At 39.5% G+C, this 23,824-nt stretch overlaps 1 protein-coding gene across 2 annotated transcripts; it reads left to right on the top strand.

Annotated features, from left to right (window-relative positions):
• Positions 1-229: 229 nt before the first annotated feature.
• CA2 (carbonic anhydrase 2) lies at positions 230-16,007 on the top strand. 2 transcript variants are annotated; one of them, XM_004766964.3, is made up of 7 exons: positions 261-502; positions 1,631-1,828; positions 9,675-9,793; positions 10,298-10,390; positions 11,487-11,549; positions 13,555-13,710; positions 15,193-16,007. In XM_004766964.3, the coding sequence occupies exons 1-7, from the start codon at positions 469-471 to the stop codon at positions 15,310-15,312; spliced, it is 783 nt and encodes a 260-aa protein (XP_004767021.1). In that variant the 5' UTR covers positions 261-468; the 3' UTR covers positions 15,313-16,007. The 2 variants fall into 2 exon arrangements, with proteins under 2 accessions (XP_044919088.1, XP_004767021.1); XM_045063153.1 differs by lacking the exon at positions 9,675-9,793 and having other exon boundaries at positions 230-502.
• Positions 16,008-23,824: the final 7,817 nt, after the last annotated feature.

Genomic DNA, 23,824 nt, shown 5'->3' with positions numbered 1-23,824 from the left:
CAGGAGGGGGATGGGGTGCTCCTAGACGCTTGCCAGCCCCAGTCCCATCCAGGAGCCCGGGAACCGCCGCCGCCGCCGCCACCACCACGCGCGCCCAGAGCTTGGAACCTCGTTGCCAGCCCAGGGACCCGGGGCCCGGGCCGCGGGCCGAGGGGAGTCGGGGGGCAGGAGAGGAGGTCCTAAGCCCGGCAGAGCGCCCGCCGAGAGGGCGTTCTCCCCGCCCCCGGTGCCTCGCCCGCCTGACCCGCCCCAAGCACTGGGAGATCACCTCCGCCCGTCACCTCCTCCTCCCCTCATCCAGGTCCACCCGGGGCTCCCTCCCCCGGGCCGCCCCCGAAACGCGAAGTTGGCGGGAGCCTATAAAAGCTGGTGACGGCGCGACCCGCGGACACACGGTGCAGGCGCCCGAGGAGCAGCCGCCTCTAGAACGGCGCCAACTCCTGCCCTGCCTCGACCAGCCGCACGACCATGGCCCATCACTGGGGATACGGCAAGCACAACGGTGAGTGCAGCAGGAGGGCGGCGCGGCGGCGGCGGCGGCGGCGCCCGGGGCCCCAGGGTCGGCCCCGGTCCGGGCCCCGGCCCCGCAGCGCCCGCACCTGCTGTTTACCGCGGCTAGTCGGAGCACCCGAGGCAAGGTGTGCCCCCGAGCCTGCCCCGCCTGCTGCTTCCTGTCGCTGGGATGCCCCCGCTGCCGCAGCCCCCGGGGTCACTGTCGAGGAATCCCGGCGTCCAGCGGTGGCGCGTAGGGCGGGAGGGAGGAGAAGCGCAGCCTCAGCCTCGGGACTGGAGGACAGCTGCCTTCGGGTCCCGAGCGGAGACTATCCTAACCAGACCTAGGAGGAAGCGAGGAAGGGTTGTAACGGGAAAATTTTAGTTGTTGATTGCAGAAAAATTAGGGGACTCTCCCTTCCCCCTACACACTTCATTCTCAGCACCACCTGTGGCTAAGGCGCTCAGCACTTACTGTCCCGGGGCGTTTTCATGGGCTGGTTTGAATCCATCGTGGTGATTTCTGAGTTTACCCATCATCTCTCATCTCTTAATGTTAGGGGGTCACCAGGAACCCGGGTTTATCATGGCTACTGATCTGGGTTCTCCAAAGCCAACCGACGCAAAATAAAGATGCGCTGGCGCCCCTTGCGCATCTGGGGGTGGCGTGGGGGCTTCCCTGATCTTTACAAGAGAGGTGCCCGGGTCTGAGCAGTGACTCGGCCTTTACATTTAGTAGGAGGACTCCAGGGAGAAATCCCAACCGGCTCCAAGGTCTTAAATGAGCTTGAATATCCTAAATGCTAACCACAAGCCCTGCGGTAGTGTCTGCCCAATTTCAGTTGCGAATTCAGTAAAATGAGGGTAAAAATAGGTAATATTTATATGGCACTCTGTTTGTTCGATGACCTTTCGTGTATTGATTCCAGTTCTCACAACTTCTCCGATGCCGATGTTATGACCCCATAATACAAATGATGAAACTGAGGCACACATTGTTTTCCCAGAGGTATTCAGCTAAATGGGGCCACCAAAATTGCAACAGATCACATTGGCTCCAGAATTATTGCCCCCTTCTAGGGCTCTGGTTGTGCCCTTCCCCACACTGGGGGATTCACACATCTCTTCTGACCGCTAGGACCCGAGCACTGGCATAAGGAGTTCCCCATTGCCAAGGGACAGCGCCAGTCTCCTGTTGACATCGACACCAAAGCAGCCATTCATGACCCTGCCCTGAAGGCTTTGTCTCCTTCCTATGAGCAAGCGGTTTCTCGCAGGATCATCAACAACGGTCACTCTTTCAACGTGGAATTCGATGACTCCCAGGACAAAGCAGGTCAGTGTTTAAAAAATAACATGTGCCTTTTACCCAGTACTTTCCCAGCTTAATGAGAGGAATCAGGAGCAGTGGCTTAATACTACAGTTTGTCTCAGTACTCAAAGATGCCACTTTGCTAATCTTTGTTAGGGCCCAGGCTCTGAGAAGTAGGCCAATTACTTTGAAGTGGCCCAGGGCTGTTGCTCCTCTATACAACTCCTGGTTTCTATGTAGGGCACCGAATAACTGTGATCTGCTTGTGACAAGTCACAGAAGGCAAGGTCGCTGCGATGTGAAGATCAGCAAGGAGGAGATTTGCAAAAACTGAAATTTTTAAGATTCTTTCTAAAATATTTGCCTTCCAGAATGGATCCTATCCAATAAAAAGTGCCTCTTTAGTGCTCTCTTCAAGGCAGCAGACAGGGGAGTGATGAAAACCTCACTATTTAAAATAGTGAAAATTTTTTGAAACATTGTATTTATGGGTCCAAATGTGCTAAGAGGAGGCAGTATTTTTTGGTATCCACCCAGAAATTCATTCCACAAATGAAGATGTTTTAGAGTGGGTGGGCCTTGGCCCACCTGGCCCATTGCTGACAAAACCAATTACTGTAATTTATCTGTAGCGGGGCTGTTTACATGATGCCCATTGAATGCTTTTTTCTTATTTAGAAACAGGAGAACAATCCCATTCAGACATGGTAGCAGCTTTCTTTGCCCACTGGTTGGTTTAATTGCCAGTGCCCTATTTTCCTGAGTGCTTTCCTCTGAAGGTCGTTGCAAACACATGATGAGCGGTGATGGTATGGGAGCAGGGAAAGCATGGGGCAAAAAGAGAACACAGAGAAACAGGGATGCATTCAATAATGCTGTCAAAATTTTGGAGTAACGGTGGATAGTACTAATATATAAGTGTGATTATAATCGTCATAGCCTAGTTGACCATTCTTTTTTGTTAGCTCTCTTGTATATTCCATCCAATTTGGAAAAAATCCCTTCTCCCCCTGCTTCAAACACTTTTTTGACACTTGGATTTCTGAAATAGTGATTCTGGAAGACAACTTGTTGGAGGGTGATGTGGAGCTCACCTGAGAAATGTTTTCAACCTACCTGTGCCCTGGGTGCACCTCCCCCCAGTACACACACAAGCACACACACACACATTCTGGCATAGTATAATGAGTAATTAGACTTTGATTATTAGGTTTAATAGAGGATATTTCCTGAAGACATTCCTTCAATCATTCTGCTATACTGCCTTCCCAAATAAGCCTCCCACTCCAAAGAAACAATGCTCAAATTATTAGGCTAAATATGAGGGAAACAAATTTCTTCCCTTCCTGTTAAAAATATTGTATACTTTGATTATAATAGGACAAGACCATAGGTCTTGGTGGTATTATACATACAGAAAGGATGCTATAAAAGTTCATGTTTAGTTATTCAAAGACCAAAAAAAGTGAGCTATTTTATTTTATTTTTTATTTATTTATTTTTAAAGTGAGCTATTTTAGTCTGTACCTATCAAATTCTACAAAAAGAGATGCAATGAATGTATGTTTCAGTGTTATCAGTGAGATCATCGTTTTCAATGAGAGTCAAGTCTACCAGTATATACCTCCTTTGGTGCAACATAGACATTGGATACTTTTTTTGGAGCAATGAGGAAACAAATGTCTAACAAATAGAACCAGATGAGATAATTCCCTGTATTCCTTACAAATCTGGTCATGAAGTAATTGCTCCAGTAGTATATTATTACTGGAAAATGGATTTCAGCATTTAGAATAGCAACTATGAGCATGGAATGGGGTCAGATAGCCATGGGCTCAAGTTCCATCTCTGCCACTAACCAGCTCAGTGGCCCTGGGAACAACAGCAACTTAATCTCTCTAATTTTTAGTTTCCTTAACTGTAAAATTGGAGTAAGAGTAGTTTCTACCACAGAGGAAGTATTAAATGGGACAGTAGATATGAAGCACCTAGCCCAGCACTTGGCACGTAATAATTCCACAGTAAGTGACCATTGCTGTTTCCATGTCTTCATACCATTTGACTGCTTTTATTAGGCAATTGTTGTAGGGATTGCACCTGTGATAAGATTTCTGAAGAAAGTTTCTAATGAGCTGTAAGATTACCTGCCATCACTTAATGGGATTTAAACATTTTATTTTTATATGTTCCTGGACATCCCATTTATCATATTAAAGTATATACTTATTTTATATGAGATGTTATATAGTTACATATTTTAGCATGGATATGTCGAGTCCTGATGGATTTCTACACAAGCAGTAACTGATTAGAGTTAGCCCCACTTTTCTAAGTACTTCTCCTGGTGAGTAACACATATATTATTAAAGCCATGTTTAGATTGTGAAGAAAGTGTTTCCAATGGGGTCTCAAACCTATGTCTTTAGAGACACACGTGTTCTTCACTCAGTTCTTATAAAAAAGCCAACCACCACCACAAGAAAACCCTTCCTAACGCCAACTGAATGCAAGATCAGCTAGGTACCATGAAGGCAGGATTGAGGCCTGGTCTCTTTCTTGTATCCCTTGAACTCATGCTGGGCAAGCCTCAGGTGGAAAGGCAGAGAAATAACAGATGCTGACCATGACTTTGGCAAGTCCAAGAAGGACATGTGTTGTTCCATTCCAAGGAACAATGGAAACATGAAAGAGACTTAGGAGTCATCCTGTGTAAGTCAGGAAAGACTTTACAGGGTGAATAAAACTTGTGAGGCTTGAAGGATTTTGGTGTCTTGGAGGAGACTCCAGGCCAGGAAAAGTTGGAAAGACCCTGCGATTTGAAATTGTGGAGTATTTACTCTGACAGATGTGGAAGAGTTAATGTTAGAATGACCTGCTCTCCTTTATGTATGAAAGATCCCTTTGTAACTTTGCCCAAACTTCTTCAACATTGTCAGTTGTTCCGGTTAAACAAGGAAGCGTTCCCCCACCCCTCCTAGGATGAAGACTATATTAAAATGTTGGCATTAAGGAAAAACACATCTATAGAATAAAACAAACAATCATACCATGTCGAGAAACGCCCTTTTGACTTTTTTTTTTTTAAAGAATCCTAGACTCTCAAGTTAGAACAAATGATGGAGATATTCCATTCAAATTCACTTAGACATGAGGAAACAGAATGCTAAGGAATTTAAATGCCCATCACTTAAAAATAGAAGTTGAATAAGAATCTTTGAATGATAACCAGAGTTAATATTTAATGTGTACATACCATGGTTTTAAAAATTGATATGCTTTTCTATACACTGAAGTCTAAAAATAATTTCTTCATTTTGGTCACTCGATATTTTAGGTCGACAACTTAACATCTTTTTTTGTTAGGAGTTATTTTTATGGCATTAACATTTTTAGATGTCTTTTATGTCTTGTTTTCTACATTGATAGTGCTTCAGTTCATTTTAATTGATTTATTTTTATTTTTAGTGTGGTTTCAGCCTTCTAGAATTTCTCATAGATTTAAGTTTTCAAATACATCCTAAATATTATCTTAAACTTGAACTTAAGTGCTAAGTTATCAGGAAATGAGCTGGTTGTGTTTATTAGTATATTTGAGCTTGAGATAATTATTTTTAAGTGTGGAGTTAATAAAAAAAATTGTGGGGTTAATAGGCTTTAACTGGAAGCTCTCATCAATCTTCTAAATTCTTTTAAAAATAAACCACCTTTAATAAATGAAAAGTTGCTAATCCTGTTAGGCTTTCAAAAAAATTATTAAAAAATAACTCTCTCTGCTTGAGTTCTTTTATTACTAGCTTTATCTGGGAGAAAAAAATACTAGTCAAATTATTAACTTCTGCTAACTCATTAAGTTTTAGGGAAGAGTTTAAAACTCTCCTGCTTTATTACAATGTTAGATGCAAATATTGAAAAACCAATGCCTGAAATTATTGAGCCAGTCTATATACAACTCTCATATCATTTCTGTTCTGAAGAAATGGAAATATTTTTATCTGTTTATATTATTTCAAGAAAAAAGGAAGGAAACAGTTTACTTATGCTCATTTGAAACAGACCATTGTCTATATGACATAATAGAGCTTCATACATGAGTCTTGCTTGATTTTCAAGGACTTGCTTTTGAAACTTTAAAAATTATCCTTCCATGAATAATTTTAAGTTAAAAGGAAGCATAATAGCAACAAGTGAAAGGGTTTGTTGTGCATACTGTTAATGTTATAAGCAGAAACCTAAGTATTTATAAATCTGACCAAAGCCTTCTAAGTTCTGTATTTAATTATGTTCATGTCAAAAGAGTTTCTTTTTTTATACTCTTCTATGATTTCCATAGACCTGAAACTAAAAATTTCTGTTCTGTTGATTTTTAATTGTTGTTTACCGTAGTGAAAGTGACAGCTAAATATCTATTTAAAAGAAATAGATTGTCGACATCTTGTCCTCATTCATTTTCTTGATTTTAGTATGTCAACCCTAGGATTATTGGCTACTGCTAAAAAAAAAAAAAAAAAAAAAGCAATGTATGATTTAATAATTTTAAAAGTATTCATAAAAGAAGATTGTTTACCTTCTGGGAAATGCCGCAGTTTTAGTAGACTTAGTCCTTTACTTCATTAATAAGAAATCCCTCAAATTTGAATTTTAAACTAAAGATTATTGAAAATGATCTGTATATCTGTATATTGGATTTAAGAGAGATTATCAATATTCATTAAGATCTTTAGTTGGTTATTTGGGTACATCTTACGTTAAGTAATAATAAAGTGGGAAGAAAAAATTTTAAAATGTTAATTTTTCAGTTTTTAATATGCATAGATAGTCTTATTACTGGAGTGATGTCTTAATTTTCACAAATAACAGAATTTACATAACTTCCCTAAGTAATATGTATAGGAAGACAGATTATAATATAATTAGTGCTTATTTTCTGTGTTATGTATGCAGAATGTATAACTGACGGGAGATCATCGAAATTAAAATTAGCTGGTGTTGAGATTTGGATTTAAATTAAGTTTTGGGAATCTTGAAAAAGATATCCTGGTAGAAAACCCCATTTATATCTCTCCCATCCCTGTGGAACACATTTCTATGATACAATAAATTATTGACTCTTCAGGGCCCCCACCAGCAGGGCTGGATTTTAAAGAGGAAAAACAGAGTCTGCAGTTTCTATTACCTTTTCAAATTACTTTTGCATCAGAAAAACAGACTTCATTTTAAACTGGAACAGTTTAGAAATGGCAAGTAGCAATCCAAATAAGTAAATAAATAAGTAGATCTGGAAAAAGTGCAAACTCCATATCTCTCAACCAAATATCTTTTTCATTTTGCAAATAAATATATATATATATATATATATATATATATATATATATATACACACACATATATGTGTATATATATGCTACCTTTATTGGGGTTTGTGGTGATTTATTATTATAAAGATGTTTTCAGGGGGACTTCATTGACAAAACTCCATGCTAAGAATTTGCTGAGAAATAGCTAACTAGCTGAAGAAGACAAGAAATGCTTCTTTTTGTAGCAATTAAATTTTAAGAATTTAATAATCTCTCCTAGGTATGATGGGCTTCTAATCTACATAGCAACATAGTTTTATTTTAACAAGAGCTAAAGCAGGTGTCTGGTAATAATAGATTAGCACTGAGTAAGTTTAATCATTGAACCTAGAGCATTCTTTTTTAATTAACAAAGCTTATTTAAGAAAAGCTCAAATATATTCTTGACTAATTCTAAATATTCTCTGAAATAAATAAATTAGGCTGGAATCTTAAGGTCTTCAAGAGAGTGAATAAGAATAAGAAATAGCCAGTAAGCTTTATTATTTTTAAAATTTAAGATTCTGATATGATTCTTTGAAAGGGAAAGGAGATTCATTTAAAATGGTAAGTTACACTGGTTACTCAATATGGTTTATTTCATTTATTTTGCCACTTGATAGAATTAATGATGTTAGGATATCTGCTTTTTAGGATCAGCCAGTTAGTAGCTTTAAAGTAATGATAAAGGAATTGTTTCAGTACCAATTATTTCATAAATATATATCTTGTTTTTAGGTTATATCATTATGAAAAATGGGAATTTTCTCATTTTTGAAGAAGCCTAGGGGAGGGGGCAGATAAGGCTAAATCTTTCCTTACAAGATTATTAGATTAAAAAAATTTTTTTATAATAATTTGTTTTTAAGGTTCAAAAGATGTGATTTTATCAGAATATACCCAAATCGATGTTTCTTAGAAGATCTATAACACCACTTCTGATTGGTTCTTTTTCTTTTTTTTAATTCCTTCTTTTTTTCTCCTGGTGTATTGTAAGGCAGAGCTGGCAAGGAGAGATTGTATCAAGAGCTGTAGGAAAGGCCTAAATGTCTTCCAGCCAGCTCTATTTTTTCCTTTGGGTAAATGAATGGATATTGCTACTGTTTATGTGTATTTGGGTGAAGTTAAGAAAATTTGATTGTACAGACTTTGTTGCTTTGTTTTGCAAAGCCAAAGTAAGTTTGGGCTCACTGTTTTATAGATTTATAACCCAAAGCTATTAAAATATACTTATAAAAACAGATGGTAGAACTAAACTAATTGTAAAAGCTTTTAAATATATTGGTAAAATTTCATTAATACATATAACTTAAAAAAAAAAGATTATGGAGAGGATGGGGAAACTGATTTCATACTATATTAATTCTCTGTAACACACAAATCATTAATTATCTGCAAACAGACTGTGGCCTAAGAAGATGACATCTAGTCCCATTCTTACATCTTGTGTTCTTCTCTAACAAAGTTATATTAATACCAGAACAGTGGAATCGTTAGACTGTCATTAAAGTTAGAATTTTAAGGTTTTGGAGACAATAGAGTACTGCATATGTTAGATGATCAACAAACTCTTAGTGAAGTAATAAACAATTGAATGTATTACACTTTACAGATGAGGACATTAAAAGTCAGAAATGTTCAATAAAAAATTTTAATGGGAGGGGCATGTGGGTGGCTCAGTCAGTTAGGAAACTGACTTTCGGTTTCAGCTCAGGTCATGATCTCAGGGTCCTGGGATCAAGTCAGTGGCTTGAGATTCTCTCTGCCTCTACCCTTCCCCCCAACTCATGCACCCACTCTCTCTTTCTCTTTCTAAATCAGTCTCAAAAAAAAATTTTTTTTTTAATGTACCAAGCTAGTTAATACCAGTGACCATCCAAATTCTGGAGAATTTGGAAGGCCAGAGCAAGGAGAATTGGATATTCTACTAAGATCAATAGAATGCTTATGGTTTCACAAATTCTGGAGGGTAAGAACTGGCCTCGGAGGTTGGCAAAGCAGGTAGTAGGACAGCCACTGGGCCATGTAGAGCAGGGTCAGTGTGGGCCACAGACCTGCACTGGCAAGCAGCTGCACGGGCACTTCCTCTGTGATTCACAGAGGACTTAATAATTCCACCTAAAATTTCCTCTTTCTCAACCAGCACCTCTGACTCCTAACCAAATCCAGAAGAGAAGTATCACTGTGCTCAGAAACCAGACGGGAAAAACATCCATCCTTCAAGCCAACACGAGTGAGGAGAGAAGCCAGCTGAAATGATTTTGTTCAGCACTATAGACTAAACTTGAGTCTGGACTTAATTTTCCCAGAGCGAAAATGTTGCTACAGGCATAAAGTTAGAACTACAAAACAGGGTTAAATTAGACTGTAATATTTAATACTGTGTGTGTTTCATGTGCATATGTATGTATATGTGTGTAAACACATGATTGTGTGTATGTATATACATTCATATACATATAAACACTCACACACATATGCACATATATAATATACATATACATATATTTTATATATATATATATTTTAAATTTTAGTGCTGAAAGGAGGACCCCTCACTGGCACTTACAGATTGATTCAGTTTCACTTTCACTGGGGTTCATCTGATGGGCAAGGTTCTGAGCACACTGTGGATAAAAAGAAATATGCTGCAGAGGTAAGAGACGCTTTTTTGCTTTCCAGGGAAAGATGTAAATTGATATTCAGCTTTAATTTCAAAACCTTAATTTTGTAAATTTGACTCAATCTAAATGAACTTTTTTTTTTTTACAAAGGAACTTCATATTTGCTTCTTATAACTTTTATTTGTGATATTACAATGAATGCTGCAAAACATTCTCTACTACTTCCAAGGACATCATTAGCAAAAAATAAAATAAATTCAAATTGGAGGATCCCGTTTTAATATATATCTAGAAATAAGCTTTGTGTCTTCCCACAAGAACATGTAACTCTTTGTCTTGAAGTTGATGAAGTCATTTGCTGTTATGCCAAATTCTAAATAATTAGAATTAAAATGAAAGAAAAGTTTATTTTTTAAGTTATCCACACGTTTACTTTTTTTAGTAACCTTTAGCTATGAGGAAAAAGATCACTGGATGAAACCTGTAGGATTTATTATGTGTCTCATTTATTGTGGTTTTGTCTCCCACTGCTTTAGCTTCACTTGGTTCACTGGAACACCAAATATGGGGATTTTGGAAAAGCTGTGCAGCAACCTGATGGACTGGCTGTTTTGGGTATTTTTTTGCAGGTTAGTTGATGGTCCAGTTCTTTTTTCCCCTGTTTTTTTAATTTTTATTTTAATTTTTATTTTTTTTTTAATTTTAGAAAGATTAAGCAAACAGAACATTCAGAGTAAACAGGACATCCTCCAAAGAGCCTCGGAAATGCCTTTGGCTCCAAAATATTTTCAGGCACCTGTTTCCCCCCCGCAACCCCCCGCCTCCCCCCCCCCCCCAGTAGCTAGTAGCAGTGGAGAAACAATCTGAGAAGTATTCATGAGGTGCTATTTATATTAAATGTGAAGGGTGTATACATGGGAAATGTGAAAGGAAAAAGAGGTATACTTAAGGTGACTACCGGTTTTTGTTTTAAAATTCGTCCCTAACTAGATAGTACTGTTTCATGATAGTCTGCTAAAGTAAGATCAGGTTTTGGAGGGCTCAAGGGCAGTGACCCAGTATTGGAGAATTTCAGGCAACAGTGGGACTTACAGGTTGAGCTGCCCTCCAGACAGTTATAAAGCAAGTGGAGATAGGTTTAGGTTGGAGATTCATGGAGCCTGACATCATATGTCAAGGTGGGAGCTACACATGAGTATGAAATCATCCAAGAAAAGCCTGAAGAGGGAGATGGTAAAGCTGCTGAGAATGCAGTCCCAAGAAACTGCAAAATGTAAGACATTTAAGGCAGTGGAAAGATGCTAATGAAATGGCTAAAAATGACAAGAGTCAGGGGAAACTGCCGAAGTTGGAGGGCAGAGGGAAAGCCAAAGGAGGAGAGAATTTCAAAAAGGAGAGAAGTCAATAGTATAAAATCCTGCATAACGAAGGTAAGCACTGAACAGTGTTCTTTGTTTTGGCAGTTAGAGGTCACTGGTGATTTTTAGGGGGTATATTCAGGAGAACTATAGGGTGGGGTGGAGGGATAGAACTCGGAGGGAAGTTGTCCGTGGAAGTGGGGAAGTTCGTGGTGCCCGTGTTGTCAGAGTAAGATGGTTGAGTGGCACGTAGCAAGTGGGAGACTTTGGTGCACTACTTGGAAAAATTTTATGGTAGAGCTGCTCAAATCAACACTGATGTAGTACCAACAGGATTCCAGTACCTTCTATGTCGTGTCTTTCATAGATTGGTGATGCCAGACCAGGCCTACAAAAAGTGCTCGATGCCCTGGATTCCATAAAGACAAAGGTACAGTTGAATTTTTTGCCACCTCAATAGAGTACTTTCATATCCCATTGGTTTTAGGATGGGATGGTTTTGGATCAAAATGAATAGTCTTGGTTTGACATGTGGTGTTTTAATAAGGAGTTAACAGAGGTGAGCCTGAAGAATAACCCATCCCATGTTTGAATTCTCTCTACGGCAGAGCCACATTTAGGTCATTGAACATCTGCTACGTATGATCACCAAGGACAGCTCTGGCTTTATAAAGCTTATCCTCAAACTGAAGCCACATTTATCTTCTGAAAGGCTCCCTTATTACTCCTAGCTGACCCCTTTGGATTATGTGGAATAAACCTGATTTAAAATGCTTATTTAAAAAGATATATGTATCTTCATGTTCATTATTTACAATAACCAAGATCCAGAAATAGTCTAACTGTCCAAACTGGATGACTGGATAAAGAAATGGGCTATATATAATATAACTATTTATGTAACATATTATATATAAAATATAATAATATATAATAATATTGTTATATGATTACATATTATATACAGTATAATATGTGATAATATTATGATATAATAATATATATAATTATATATAATATATTATATATACACAATAGAATATTGTCCAGTCATCAAAAAAGAAGGAAATCTTGTCATTGATTACAATGTTGGTGGACCTTAAGGCCATTATGCTAAGTGACTTAAGTCAGACAGAAAAAGACAAATACCATATGATCTCACTTATATGTGGAATCTAAAAAACAGACAACAAAAACAAAAACACAAAAAAGTGAGCACTAGATACAGAAAACAGATTGGTGGTTATCAGAGGTGGGGGGAGGTAAGTGAAGGGGGTCAAAGGGTACAAAGTTCCAGTTAAGAAATAAGTAACTCAGGCACCTTGGTGGTTCAGTCAGTTAAGCTTCTACCTTCAGCTCAGGTCATGATCCTGGAGTCCTGGGATCAAGTCCCACGGTGGCTCCCCACCCTGTGGGGAGTTTGCTTCACTCTTTAACCCTCTTGTGCTTTCTCCCTCTCACTCTCTTTAAATAAATAAATAAAATCTTTTAAAATAATAATAAATAAATAAGTCATGGGGGATATAATGTACAGCATGGTGACTATTCATAATATTGCATTGCATATTAGAAAGTTGCTAAGAGGAGACTTTTTTTTTAAGACCAGATTTTCGAAGTTCTCATCATAAGAGAAAAAAATTATTAGTAACTGGGCTGTAACTTAGTAACAGACTGTTACATGTTAACAAGTAGACTTATTGTGGTGATCATTTTACAATATACATAAATATCAAATCATTATGTTGGGCACCTTGAAGGTAATATAATATTATGTGTTAATTATACCCAGTAAAACAAAACAAAACAAAGTAAAAAACATGGTCCTTCTTTCTTTTGACCCCTTTCTCTAAGAGCATTTTACTTACCCTCAGGCTAGTTATCTTTAGTGCCCTTTAACTATTCCCATACAGCAAATTTTCTCTCTTTGTAACAACCTTGTCACTGTACTTGTAGCTCTCTGCCTTGTACATCTAATGCTTTGAAAGTGTAGTGTCCAGAAAGGAAAGGGGTTCCTTAGTCCTGAACTGGTGATCAGATAGAATAGGAAGACAATTACCTCCTTATCAAAGATACTATATTTTTGCTACTGAAGCCTAAAATTGCATTATTTCAGTGGCAGCAGTTTTGTTGTAAGTGCTGGATGTGATCAGTTAATAACAGTGGAAATTATAAGGGATGATTTGAGAGGACAAGATGAGAATTGGACATGAAAAAATTAGAGAGTAAGGCTCTCTTGCCCATATCTGCTCATCTCTATTTCCAAGTCAAATATCTCTCTTAATTTCTTTTTTACTTTGTTTTCTGGTCAACTTGGGACCTCTTAAAAAAAAAAAAAAGTTTTGGCAACCAGAGGGGAATAGCTATTTCCTAATCTCCTGCCTTCCTCCCGCTCTGATCTTGTGGCATTTGTAACCGGTGTGTTTGCCTTGTTCCAGGGTAAGAGTGCTGACTTCACCAACTTTGACCCTCGTGGCCTCCTTCCTGGAAGTCTGGACTACTGGACCTACCCAGGCTCACTGACCACTCCTCCCCTTCTGGAATGCGTGACCTGGATTGTGCTCAAGGAGCCCATCAGCGTTAGCAGTGAGCAGGTCGGTTTTTTCAAGTGAGATCGAGCCCTTCGTCCAGGCAGAGGAGCGTAGCTTTTGGATTCGGACAGACCTGGGGTTGAATCCTCCTGCTCCTGCTTCTAGATGTGGAACTAGTGTCCATAACAGTGCTTAGCAGATAAACAGCATTCAAGAAGTATTTGCTGGGATTAGCCATAACTTTAGGGTAGCTTGTTTGCTCTCTATAACTGGATAATCATGAGGGTTAAGTGAGAAAGGTGTCTGTCACCTAATAAATTCCTTTATATAAGCTACAAGGAAATCGAGGCCCAGGACCATGAGATTTCACATTCAAGGTTCCATAGATATCAATGGTAACTCACAGGTAACCGCTCACTCACATGAGAGTTTACCCAGTTTTATTTCTTTTTTTTTTTCCAATTTATTTTATTTTATTTTTTTATTTTATTTTTTTAAATTTATTTTTATTTTTTATAAACATATAATGTATTTTTATCCCCAGGGGTACAAGTCTGTGAATCGCCAGGTTTACACACTTCACAACACTCAGCATAGCACATACCCTTCCCAATGTCCATAACCCTACCACCCTCTCCCAACCCCCCTCCCCCCAGCAATCCTCAGTTTCCTTTGTGAGATTAAGAGTCACTTAAGGTTTGTCTCCTTCCCAATCACTCTTGTTTCATTTATTCTTCTCCTACCCCCTTAACCCCTGCCACTCCACTTCCTCATTATTTCTATCAGAATACATTTCTGAATTCTGACAAAAGGAAAAGCCATCCCTTGGAGAAAATTATCTATCAAAACTCACTCCAAATTGCTCTAAAGCCCAGACCACAGATTCTTACCTTTCCCATACAATATAGTTTATGAGGTTCAAGTTATTAATGTAGCTTCTGGGTCACCAATAGTCCCATAGACTGTCTCTATTCCCCCCACAGTTGAAATGTAGAAAACGGACAGTCCTCTGTAAGGTCCACAAGAACTTGGATCCTGGATAATTTAACTAATGTTAAATTCATTTATGTGTTTCTGTACATTAAAGCAGAGATGCGCACCAGTCACTTATCTCCTGGGGCTTTTGGATCCTGGACCACTTTATCCAGTAGTACAGATGCTGTAGTTTATCTTCCTGGGGCAGAAAGCAAAACTCTATAATTTGGATCTAGAATTTTTATTATTATTTTACATCTCAGAAATGTTTTATAGACTTTTGATGATTGATTTTAAAATTAAGAGGGGATAAAAATAAGCCCACTGAAAATTTCCTTCTGAACGACACCAACAATCTTGTGTGTATTTTCCAGAAATTGACTTGTCACTAAAAGCATACATATATAATGTTTATGTGATTGTATATTTATTGGGAACCAAAGTGAACTTTGAATTTTGATACATACAAAGTATAGTGACTATTGGTGAATATGGGAGAATAAGCACATAAGTGAATACTATTGGGAAACTTGTATTTTAAAATCTTTTCTCTTGTATTTTGCCTTTTAGATGATGAAATTCCGTAAGCTTAATTTCAATAAGGAGGGTGAGCCTGAAGAACTGATGGTGGACAATTGGCGCCCAGCTCAGCCACTGCACAGCAGACAGATTAATGCGTCCTTCAAATAAGATGGCCCCAGAGCCCACATCCAGATAGTGGATATTTGGGATATTAGCTAAGCACAAATCTACCTTGGTGAATCGGACCTTGGCTGCTTTGCGTCTGGTTTTCTAGATCCTTATCTCTCACCTGTTGTCCTCATTAGTAAAATGTGAAGAACTTGACCAGTTGTCGTGCTTGACCGAATTGCTGTGACTGGTGCTTTGGTTCTGGTAATAGCCTTTCTGTAGGAGAGAATATAATATAAGGAATAAGAGAACAAAGCATCTTGACTTTGTTCGTAGCACATGGGGTGATGAGCACAGACAATTGTTCACAAAAATGCTAACTTTAAAACATAGGAAAGTAGAATAATTGAGTGCAAATCCATTCCATGACATAAATTGAGCTGTGTAATGTAAATCAGGTGAAATAGTCATGATTCTATGTAATGTAAATCAGATGAAATAAATGTTTATGATTCTGAGATATTATATTCAAGAAAAAAATTTTAAATTCTTATATATTTGTAGCAATGTTATCTGGAAAATGAATTATGTTGTAATTTAGTGACTTTTGAATTACAGAGATGTAAATGAAGTATTATCTGTAAAATTGTTATAATTATAATTGTAATACAGAGTATATTTCCATTCAAATAATATATCATAATTTAATAAATATTGTATTTTAGATATATTCTCTAATAAAATTTGGACTTCTATTTGGGCTTATTTTATTCTATGCTGGGTATTGGGTAATAATGGAAGAGCAAAATGTGTTCTTTTATAACTCCTATTAACACATTATTAACAATAAGCCATCATAATTGGGTACTCACAATTGTAGGAGTTTCCATAAAAGGAAAAACCCTGAAGGTCATGTACTAATTGCCAAGAGTTGTTTTAAGTGCTTTCTGAGCACTCATTCACGTGACCTTCATGATAACCCTACAAGAATGAATCCTGCAAGAGAGAGAGGAACGGGTTAAACTAGAGCAGCAAGCCAGAGAAAAGTGTATGTGCAGAATCAATATATACTCCTTGGAAATAAAACAAATAAAAGTCCATTTTATTTAAAGAAGGGAATTTAAGTGGTACCCACAAGTAAAAGAGTAATTCGAAGCTTAGAAAGATAAATTATACCCTTTACACATAGGAAGAAAAGTGAGTACATGAAATAAAAATCTCCCACTATTATGGCTGTTCTGGATTTAGCTGTGCGCCTGGACCATGGAATGAATTTTTGGCTGATGAGTTATTCTGGAAAGCCAAGTTTAACACATAACTCAAGTTCTACCCTTCATGGAATAAAACCTCTTTGGTATTGGAGATTTAAAAAAAAAAAAAGAAAAAGTCTCTAAACTCAATACACTTAGGTGGCTCAGTTGGTTAAGTGATGGACTCTTGATTCAGCTCAGTCATGATCTTAGGATCATGAAATCGAGTCCTGCATCAGGATCTGTGTTGAGTGTGGAGCCTGCTTAAGAGTCTCTCTCTCTCCCTACCCTACTCACTTTCTCTCTCTCTCAAAACAAAACAAAGTAACCTAAATTCATTTATACCCCTTATTTGCTTTACTAAAGAACTATGCTGAGTTTTCTGTAAGAGAAAGATCACAAGCTTTGGAGCTTGGTTTGTTTTGAATCCCACTCTTTTCAACCTCTCTGATCCTGGCCATAATCCCGGCCAGGATTGTGATAATTATATGATATCATGTCTGGTGTATAGGAGTTGGTCAAAAGTACTTTTCAAACTTCGTGTGTGTGTGTGTGTGCGCATGCGCGCGCGTGTGTTATTTTTTTAACAGTACCATCAAATTTCCTTAGTTTCCCGGAATGAGGCTTCCCCTCTAATTCGCTGGTTATTGCTTTGGGTAAGGAAGCCATATAGCCAACCTTAACTAGAATTATTTGTAAAGTAAAAGTAAACCTATTTCAGGTGAATTGCTGAGGACCTCTTCTAAACATAAAAGCAGTTTAATTTGTGCATATCTTTACATACTGGTTTTCAGTTATATACTGAACCAGAAATTTATCAATAACTGAGTTCTATATGTAGATGAATGATTATGTGCTTAGCATATAACAGATGATCTCCAAATACTGCAATGAAAACATTTTGCTTTTGGCTAAAATTAAATTTAACCAGGAGATAGTATTTATTTTATTTTTTTGAGCAATTTTCTTGTCATATTTGTAAAGTGCCACAAACTATTTTAATTTAAATAAGTGCTTTTCAAATGTTCCATCAAAATATTCCTTAAAGCAGAGAAGTAGTCTTAGTACTTAGCAGGCACAGTTCAAAACAAACCATTGCTTCTTTAACGACTCATTTTTATTATTAAGTGTTTTCAAATTTTACATTCTAGTCTATATTATAGCCACATTCATCTTTAATATAAAATGTTTCAACTAGCTTATTATAATTACTGAAATTGGCACTCTGGGAATGTTTATCCTGCAACTTATTAGCTTTGGTCACTGGGTGTACCTGCTGAGACCCTGGAAGTCCCAGTTTGAAAAGTGTAACCTAATATTAAATATCGAAGACTGTGATTATATTTGCTCCTGAAAGACAGTCGTTCACTTTAAATAAAGTGTGTACCTCCTTTATGGATATCAAAACTGGTATTAGCATGTTTAGAAAACATATCTGAGGGATGCCAAGTGCCTCAGTCAGTTAAGTGTCTGCCTTCAGCTCAGGTCATGATCGCAGGGTCCTGGGATGGAGCCCCATGTCAGGATCTCTGCTTGGCAGGAAGCCTGCTTCCCCCTCTCCCTCTGCTACTCCCCTGCTTGTTCTCTCTCTCTCTCTCTCTCTCACTCTCTTCCAGATAAACAAATAAATAAATAAAATCTTTTTAAAAATGTATTTGAATTCTTCTTTTGAATTTCACCAAAAAGATCCCATGTCAGTTACTCACACTCAAAAGGGAGGAGACCTAAATGATGCTGTAGTAGACAAAATGATGGCCTTCCAGAGATGCCTACATCCTCGTCCCCGGAGCTTGGGACTACGTTACCTTAGCTGGTAAAAGGGACTTTCCAGGTGTGACTCAGTTAAAGATCTTGAGATAAGGAGATTATCCTGTGGGTCCAAAGTAATTACAAGGGTTCTTAGAAGGGGGAAGAAGAAGGTCAAAAGCAGAAAGAGATAAGACAACAGAAGCAGAGACTGGAGTGATATGGCCACATGCAAGGAATGCTGGCAGCTTCTAGAAGCTGAAAGAGGCAAAAACCAGACTGTCCTCTGGAGCTTCTAAAAAGAACCAGCCCCACTGATCCCTTAATTTTAGTCTCAGAAAACTCCTTTTGGACTTCTGACCAAGCCCCTAAGTTTGTGGTTAATTTGTTACCGCAGCAATAGGACAGAAGTAGAGAGACTGGGTTAACAAGAGAAATCCATAGGAGAATAAATTGTGGGTAGCCAGAAATTTCCAGCCCAACCTTCAGGCCCTGGTGGCGATTATTCCTTTGTCCAGAGTGTCCTTTCTCTCTATCCATAATTGTGAAAGCTTAACCATCCCTGGATGCCAAGCTTGAGTATCAACTCTTACCACTGACCCCAGTATCTCTCATTCAGGAGACTTTGTGCTTTTGTGCCTTCTGACATCAATGACCTCCTCAACTTGGTGCTAATTGTGATGGCAGCTGTTTCCCTATGGTTCTGGGAGCTCCTGGATGGCAGCTTTTGTTTAACCACAGGCTCGGGGCTCCCCGTGTAAGTAGCTGGTGTTTCGTATGCGCGTGCTGGGGGGAATTAGTCAGGAAAAGCCTTCTGAGGGGCGTAAACTTTGTCTCAGAGCTGAAGTAAGTGGAGTGGGTGAAGGGCGAGAAGGAGCCGTGATTCATACATGCACTCCATGCTTCAGGGGCAAAGACTATGTAGCTCTACTTACTACGGCTCAGCCTCTCTTCCCTGGGATCACCCTTGTCTCCAATCCCACACGCAGTGAGGGCAGGATCTGGTCACTGGCATCTCAGTATACTGAGATTTTAGGGTTTTTTTTTAGTTGTTTTTTTTTTTTTAAGATTTTATTTATTTGAGAGAGAGAGAACATGAGTGGGGTAAAAGGGAGGAACAGAGGGAGAGGGAGAAGCAGACCCCCTGACTGAGCCACCCAGGCACCCCTAAGATTTCTTTACTCCCACACTAGCCCATACAGATGGCACCTTGGTGACAGGGGAGCAGGTCAAGGTGGTTATGTTGTTCCCAGATTCTTGTTGGCCTCTGCTGTGGAGTGGTGGCCTGGGCTGGTCCTGCACCAATCTGATTTTGCTGACATGTTTCACTGGGTCTTTGGAGATGCCTCTAGCTTTGGAGATGCCACTGCTCCCCACCACTGCCTCCAGTTGCAGAGCCTGGAACTCCCCTATTACCCAGGGGGACACAGGGACACCTATGTCTTCTGAGCCTAGGTCCTGGAGCTCTAGATTTCCCTTACCACCCAGACTTGACCCTGAAAGACTGTATGCGTTGGAGGGGGTGAAGAATTACAACATCAGCACCTGACATCTTTGCTTCCTCTCCCCTCACCACTTTCCGCTGGGTCAGAAAAGGCAGTGTCCCTTTTTCCTGTGTGACAGGAGGTTCCCTTATATTCCACTTCCTTCTGGAGGCCACGCACATCTGGACCCTGCTCTAGGGGTCACAACCGCACATGGCACAGAAAGAAAATTACTTTCATGGTAGGGGAAGGTCCATCAGAAAATATTTTTAAATTCCTATGTACCTTACACCTGGAAATACGTCGTCCCTGAAGGCTTCAGAGAGTTTCTTTAGTCTGTTTCGTAAAATCTAGTAGAAAGGAAGAAATTTAATTTGTGTTTCTTCCCCTTTTCTCCTCATCCTCTCTCTGCCTCTGATCCCTGCCTTCATTACAAGGGAATATAGTACTTAAATATGTTAACAGAGGTAGTATCATTACCTCTCATCTGGCATTTTTAACAGTTGGTGGAATGAACCGAAGAAAATCCTGAAGCTCTAAAACTGGAAAGTTCATGTTCCATAAAAAGAGAACTAGTCAATTTCCTTTATGTGTGCGAAACTCTAGGGTCAGGATGGTTCTTCTATGGGATCTGTGGGGAAGAGCACGCCATATTGGCCGGAAACCACATCCAGACCCTCCAATGGAATTATATCCTGCAGAGTGGCATGCTGGCCTCATTATCAAGGACTTGTTTTATAAGAAGAGATGTCTGGAGAAGGTCTAGGAACAAACTTTCAGCCCTGAGGTGACAGGGGCCTGCACTTGCCTTTGGAGAGAGTGGGGCCTGTGCACACTGGGGCCCTTGCACACTCACCTGTATGGTGACTGGAACCGCCCCCCCTCTGCCATCCAAACCCGTGGCCCCAGGTGTCTGGAGATTTCCTCCACACACCTTGCCTTTGGAAAGAGAAATGTTTCTGATGTTTTTAGAGAAGGTATTATTCCTGGTCCTCCTCTGAGAATGAGGTTTCTGGCTTGTTTGGCAGGGGTCTACATGCTCGCCCAGGCCAGGTCTCCCCAGTTGGTGTCACTAGTCTTTTCTCTCCCTCCCTTCACCTGGGTTTCTGTTTTCTCAAAGGTTTCAAGTTCTGGCAACAAGAATGGTGCTTTTCAGCCTGAGATCTCTGCATGCAGCACATATATGTAGAGCTCCAGAACAATTTTCTGTCACACACACACACACACACACACACACACACACACACTGGCTGGCAATGTGTGTGTTTATGATGTATAAGATACTTTATTTATAGCTCTTTTAGCGAGCCACCTGGTCCTTTCAGGAGCCAATAATGCAATAGAATTTAGTGCTACAATTTTTCCACGTCACTCCCCTGGCCTGTAATCTCAAAAATAAAGAGAAAATTCAAATATTGCTCAGTAGTGTGGACTGAAGTTATCACAGAGAGAACAGAAGTGAAGTTTTTTATCATATAGTGCATAGCGAGAAAAAAGCGACTCATCAACTCCATGCTCTTTCCTCTCAAGGACTCTATCTCCCTGGACTGTGGTCCCCTGTCGCCGGAGCCTCCCTGGGGCCTCATTTTCTCCTCGCTCTCTGAGTAATTTAGTTTCCATCTTCCCATCCTCCTTCCTAATACACACGCGTGCACGCTCGCATGTGTTTGCATACACACGTGCACAGGTGAACACGAGCACACACTTGTACACACACACACAACCATCCCTCGATACTATCCTACAGGTCAGCAAAGGAAGGTGCCTTCAGTTTTAAAGTCTCCTTTTCATAAAGATAGTAGGAGAATTATAAATATTTATTTATGTATTTACGTATCTATTCATTTATTTTTAAAGATTTATTTGAGAGAGAGAGAGAGCGTGCATGTGGGTGCAAGAAAGGGGAGGGGCAAAGGGAGAGAGAATCTTACGTAGACTCCCCACTGAAGGTGGACCCTGGCTCGGGGCTCAAAATCACAACCCCGAGATCATGACCTGAGCTGAAACCAAGTCGGACACTCAACTGACTGAGCCACCCAGGCACCCCTATAAATATTTATTTTTCTTGTCAGTAGTATTTTTAACTCTTCTATCATACCTATATTATCTTGCATGTCCTCAACAGAATAAAGTAAAAATTATTTCCATTTTACAAATGAAGCCATGGGGCTAGGACACATATCTAATCCACACAACAAATGCAGCAAAATGGGGCTGCAAATACCAGTTTTGTGTGCCCGCTTTCCCCTACACAACGTGAAGGATGATCCTTGATGGTGCATGACCTGCTCTCCAACTGTACAACTCCCCAGCTCCTGGCCTGCGCTTTCTCTAAACTGCTGGGTTTGGGGGCCCAAACCCCAAGGAATAGGGCCCACCAGGCTGGGCTGGTTAGACTTGGCGGGGGGGGATCTGAGAATGCAGACTGGGCCAGGCTTTGTCCAGCCCAGAGTGTGGTTCACAGCAGAAGCTCAGCTACACTTTGAACAGGTATTACCGAATGAATGAATACATGTATTTTAAAGTCCAACATCATGAAGAGTTCTAGAGATGGATGCTGGTGACATGTGCCCAAGAACGTGAATGTGATTAATAGCACTGAATGGTAAACTTAAAAATGATTAAAATGGTAAATTTTATCACAGTTATTTTTTTTAAAGTCAAATGTAAATTACTTTTATATTATACAAAGTTCTGTTTCTCACTTCTTCCCTGTCAGCTGAATAGAGGCATGGTTTGCACAAAATAGATACTTGCAAATCCCACTTAAGAGGTGGACAGGGACTTACACAAGCCGACGGTACCAGCATAAGCCAGACAGCAAACGAGGTGGTTGATCGTGACAGGGTGTGCAATGAGGTTGTCTGCGTTCAATGCCTGGCTTCTTGTCTCTTAGCTGCATGAACTGGGGCATTTAATCTCTTTATTTAATCTCTTTAAATCTCCATTTCCTCCTCTGTAAAATGAGGATTATAATGCCAGCCATCACAGAAGACTCTTGTGAGCTAATCCATGTCAAACAAATACTACCATGCTTAGAAAGCACCCGCAAAATACCAGCTATGACTAGTAAGAAGACCCCAAAAGAGACTAAAAATGAAAAGTCTTCTGTATGAGTCCAATTCAGATCAGGCTGCTGCTCTCAAACAGCTGCGACTGACTTCATCTATCACTTTTCCTCTCTTTCTGATCCCTGGGGTCTGGGGTACCATCTATATAGTACATTCTTCGGTAATGCCCCCCTACAAATCTATGCTGTGATCCTTCTGTGAAGTCTTTTTAAGCACAGAAACCCATAAAGACTAGACAGATAAGGAACAATCATTTTTCCCATTTGCTTCAAAGTCTAGAAAAATCCTCACGTAACCAGCAAATAAAATCTAATTGCTTTCTTACTGTAGTGACTTCTGCAAAATATGGTGAAGGGTATGTTTTAAAAGGGATTATTGGTTAAGTAAGTCACACTTGAGTTTCTCTCATGGGAACCAGTAGAAATGAGTCCATGGTTCCTAGGTAAGATGGTATCAGAGAAGCTCTCTACATTCAGGATTTCTTCTTCTTTTCTCTCATTTTTGCCTTCGTTTTTATTTTTTTGAAAGGGAGATATTGACTCTGTTTCAGACTGACATTTCTTCTTGGTTTACTTATGGACCATCCTGAGAGAAATTACTACTGAGAGCACTTTCTTAACCTTATCTTAGTCTTGATGTGACATGAAAATATAAATACCAGCTGTGAGGAAAAAGGTATTTCATATATATCATCACTACCAGCAGGGATTAACAGGTAACATATCAAATAAATAAAATTAAAATTTTTCGTGTGTAAAAGAAGGACCTTTAGAACAGGGCGTATAGCTTTCAGAGTCAGATTGAGAGACTTATGGTCCAACTGTGTGACTCTGAAGAAGTTGTTTAAGTCATGCTATAAGCCCAGTGGAATGTCTGATTCTTCTAGGGGTAACTTGAGGAATACCCACAGTGACATCTCCAAGACAGACACCATCCAGCAGATAAATAGCCCATCACCTGTGGAATGACAGTCCTGGAAAGAGTTTGTGAAGACACCAGTATCTGACACTTCCTTCTGTAG

This window comes from Mustela putorius, unplaced genomic scaffold (assembly GCF_011764305.1).
Source record: "Mustela putorius furo isolate JIRA1106 unplaced genomic scaffold, ASM1176430v1.1 tig00003846_pilon_pilon_pilon, whole genome shotgun sequence".
In the NCBI taxonomy this organism is placed as follows: Eukaryota; Metazoa; Chordata; class Mammalia; order Carnivora; family Mustelidae; genus Mustela; species Mustela putorius.
This window is presented reverse-complemented; position numbering and strand designations above follow the sequence as displayed.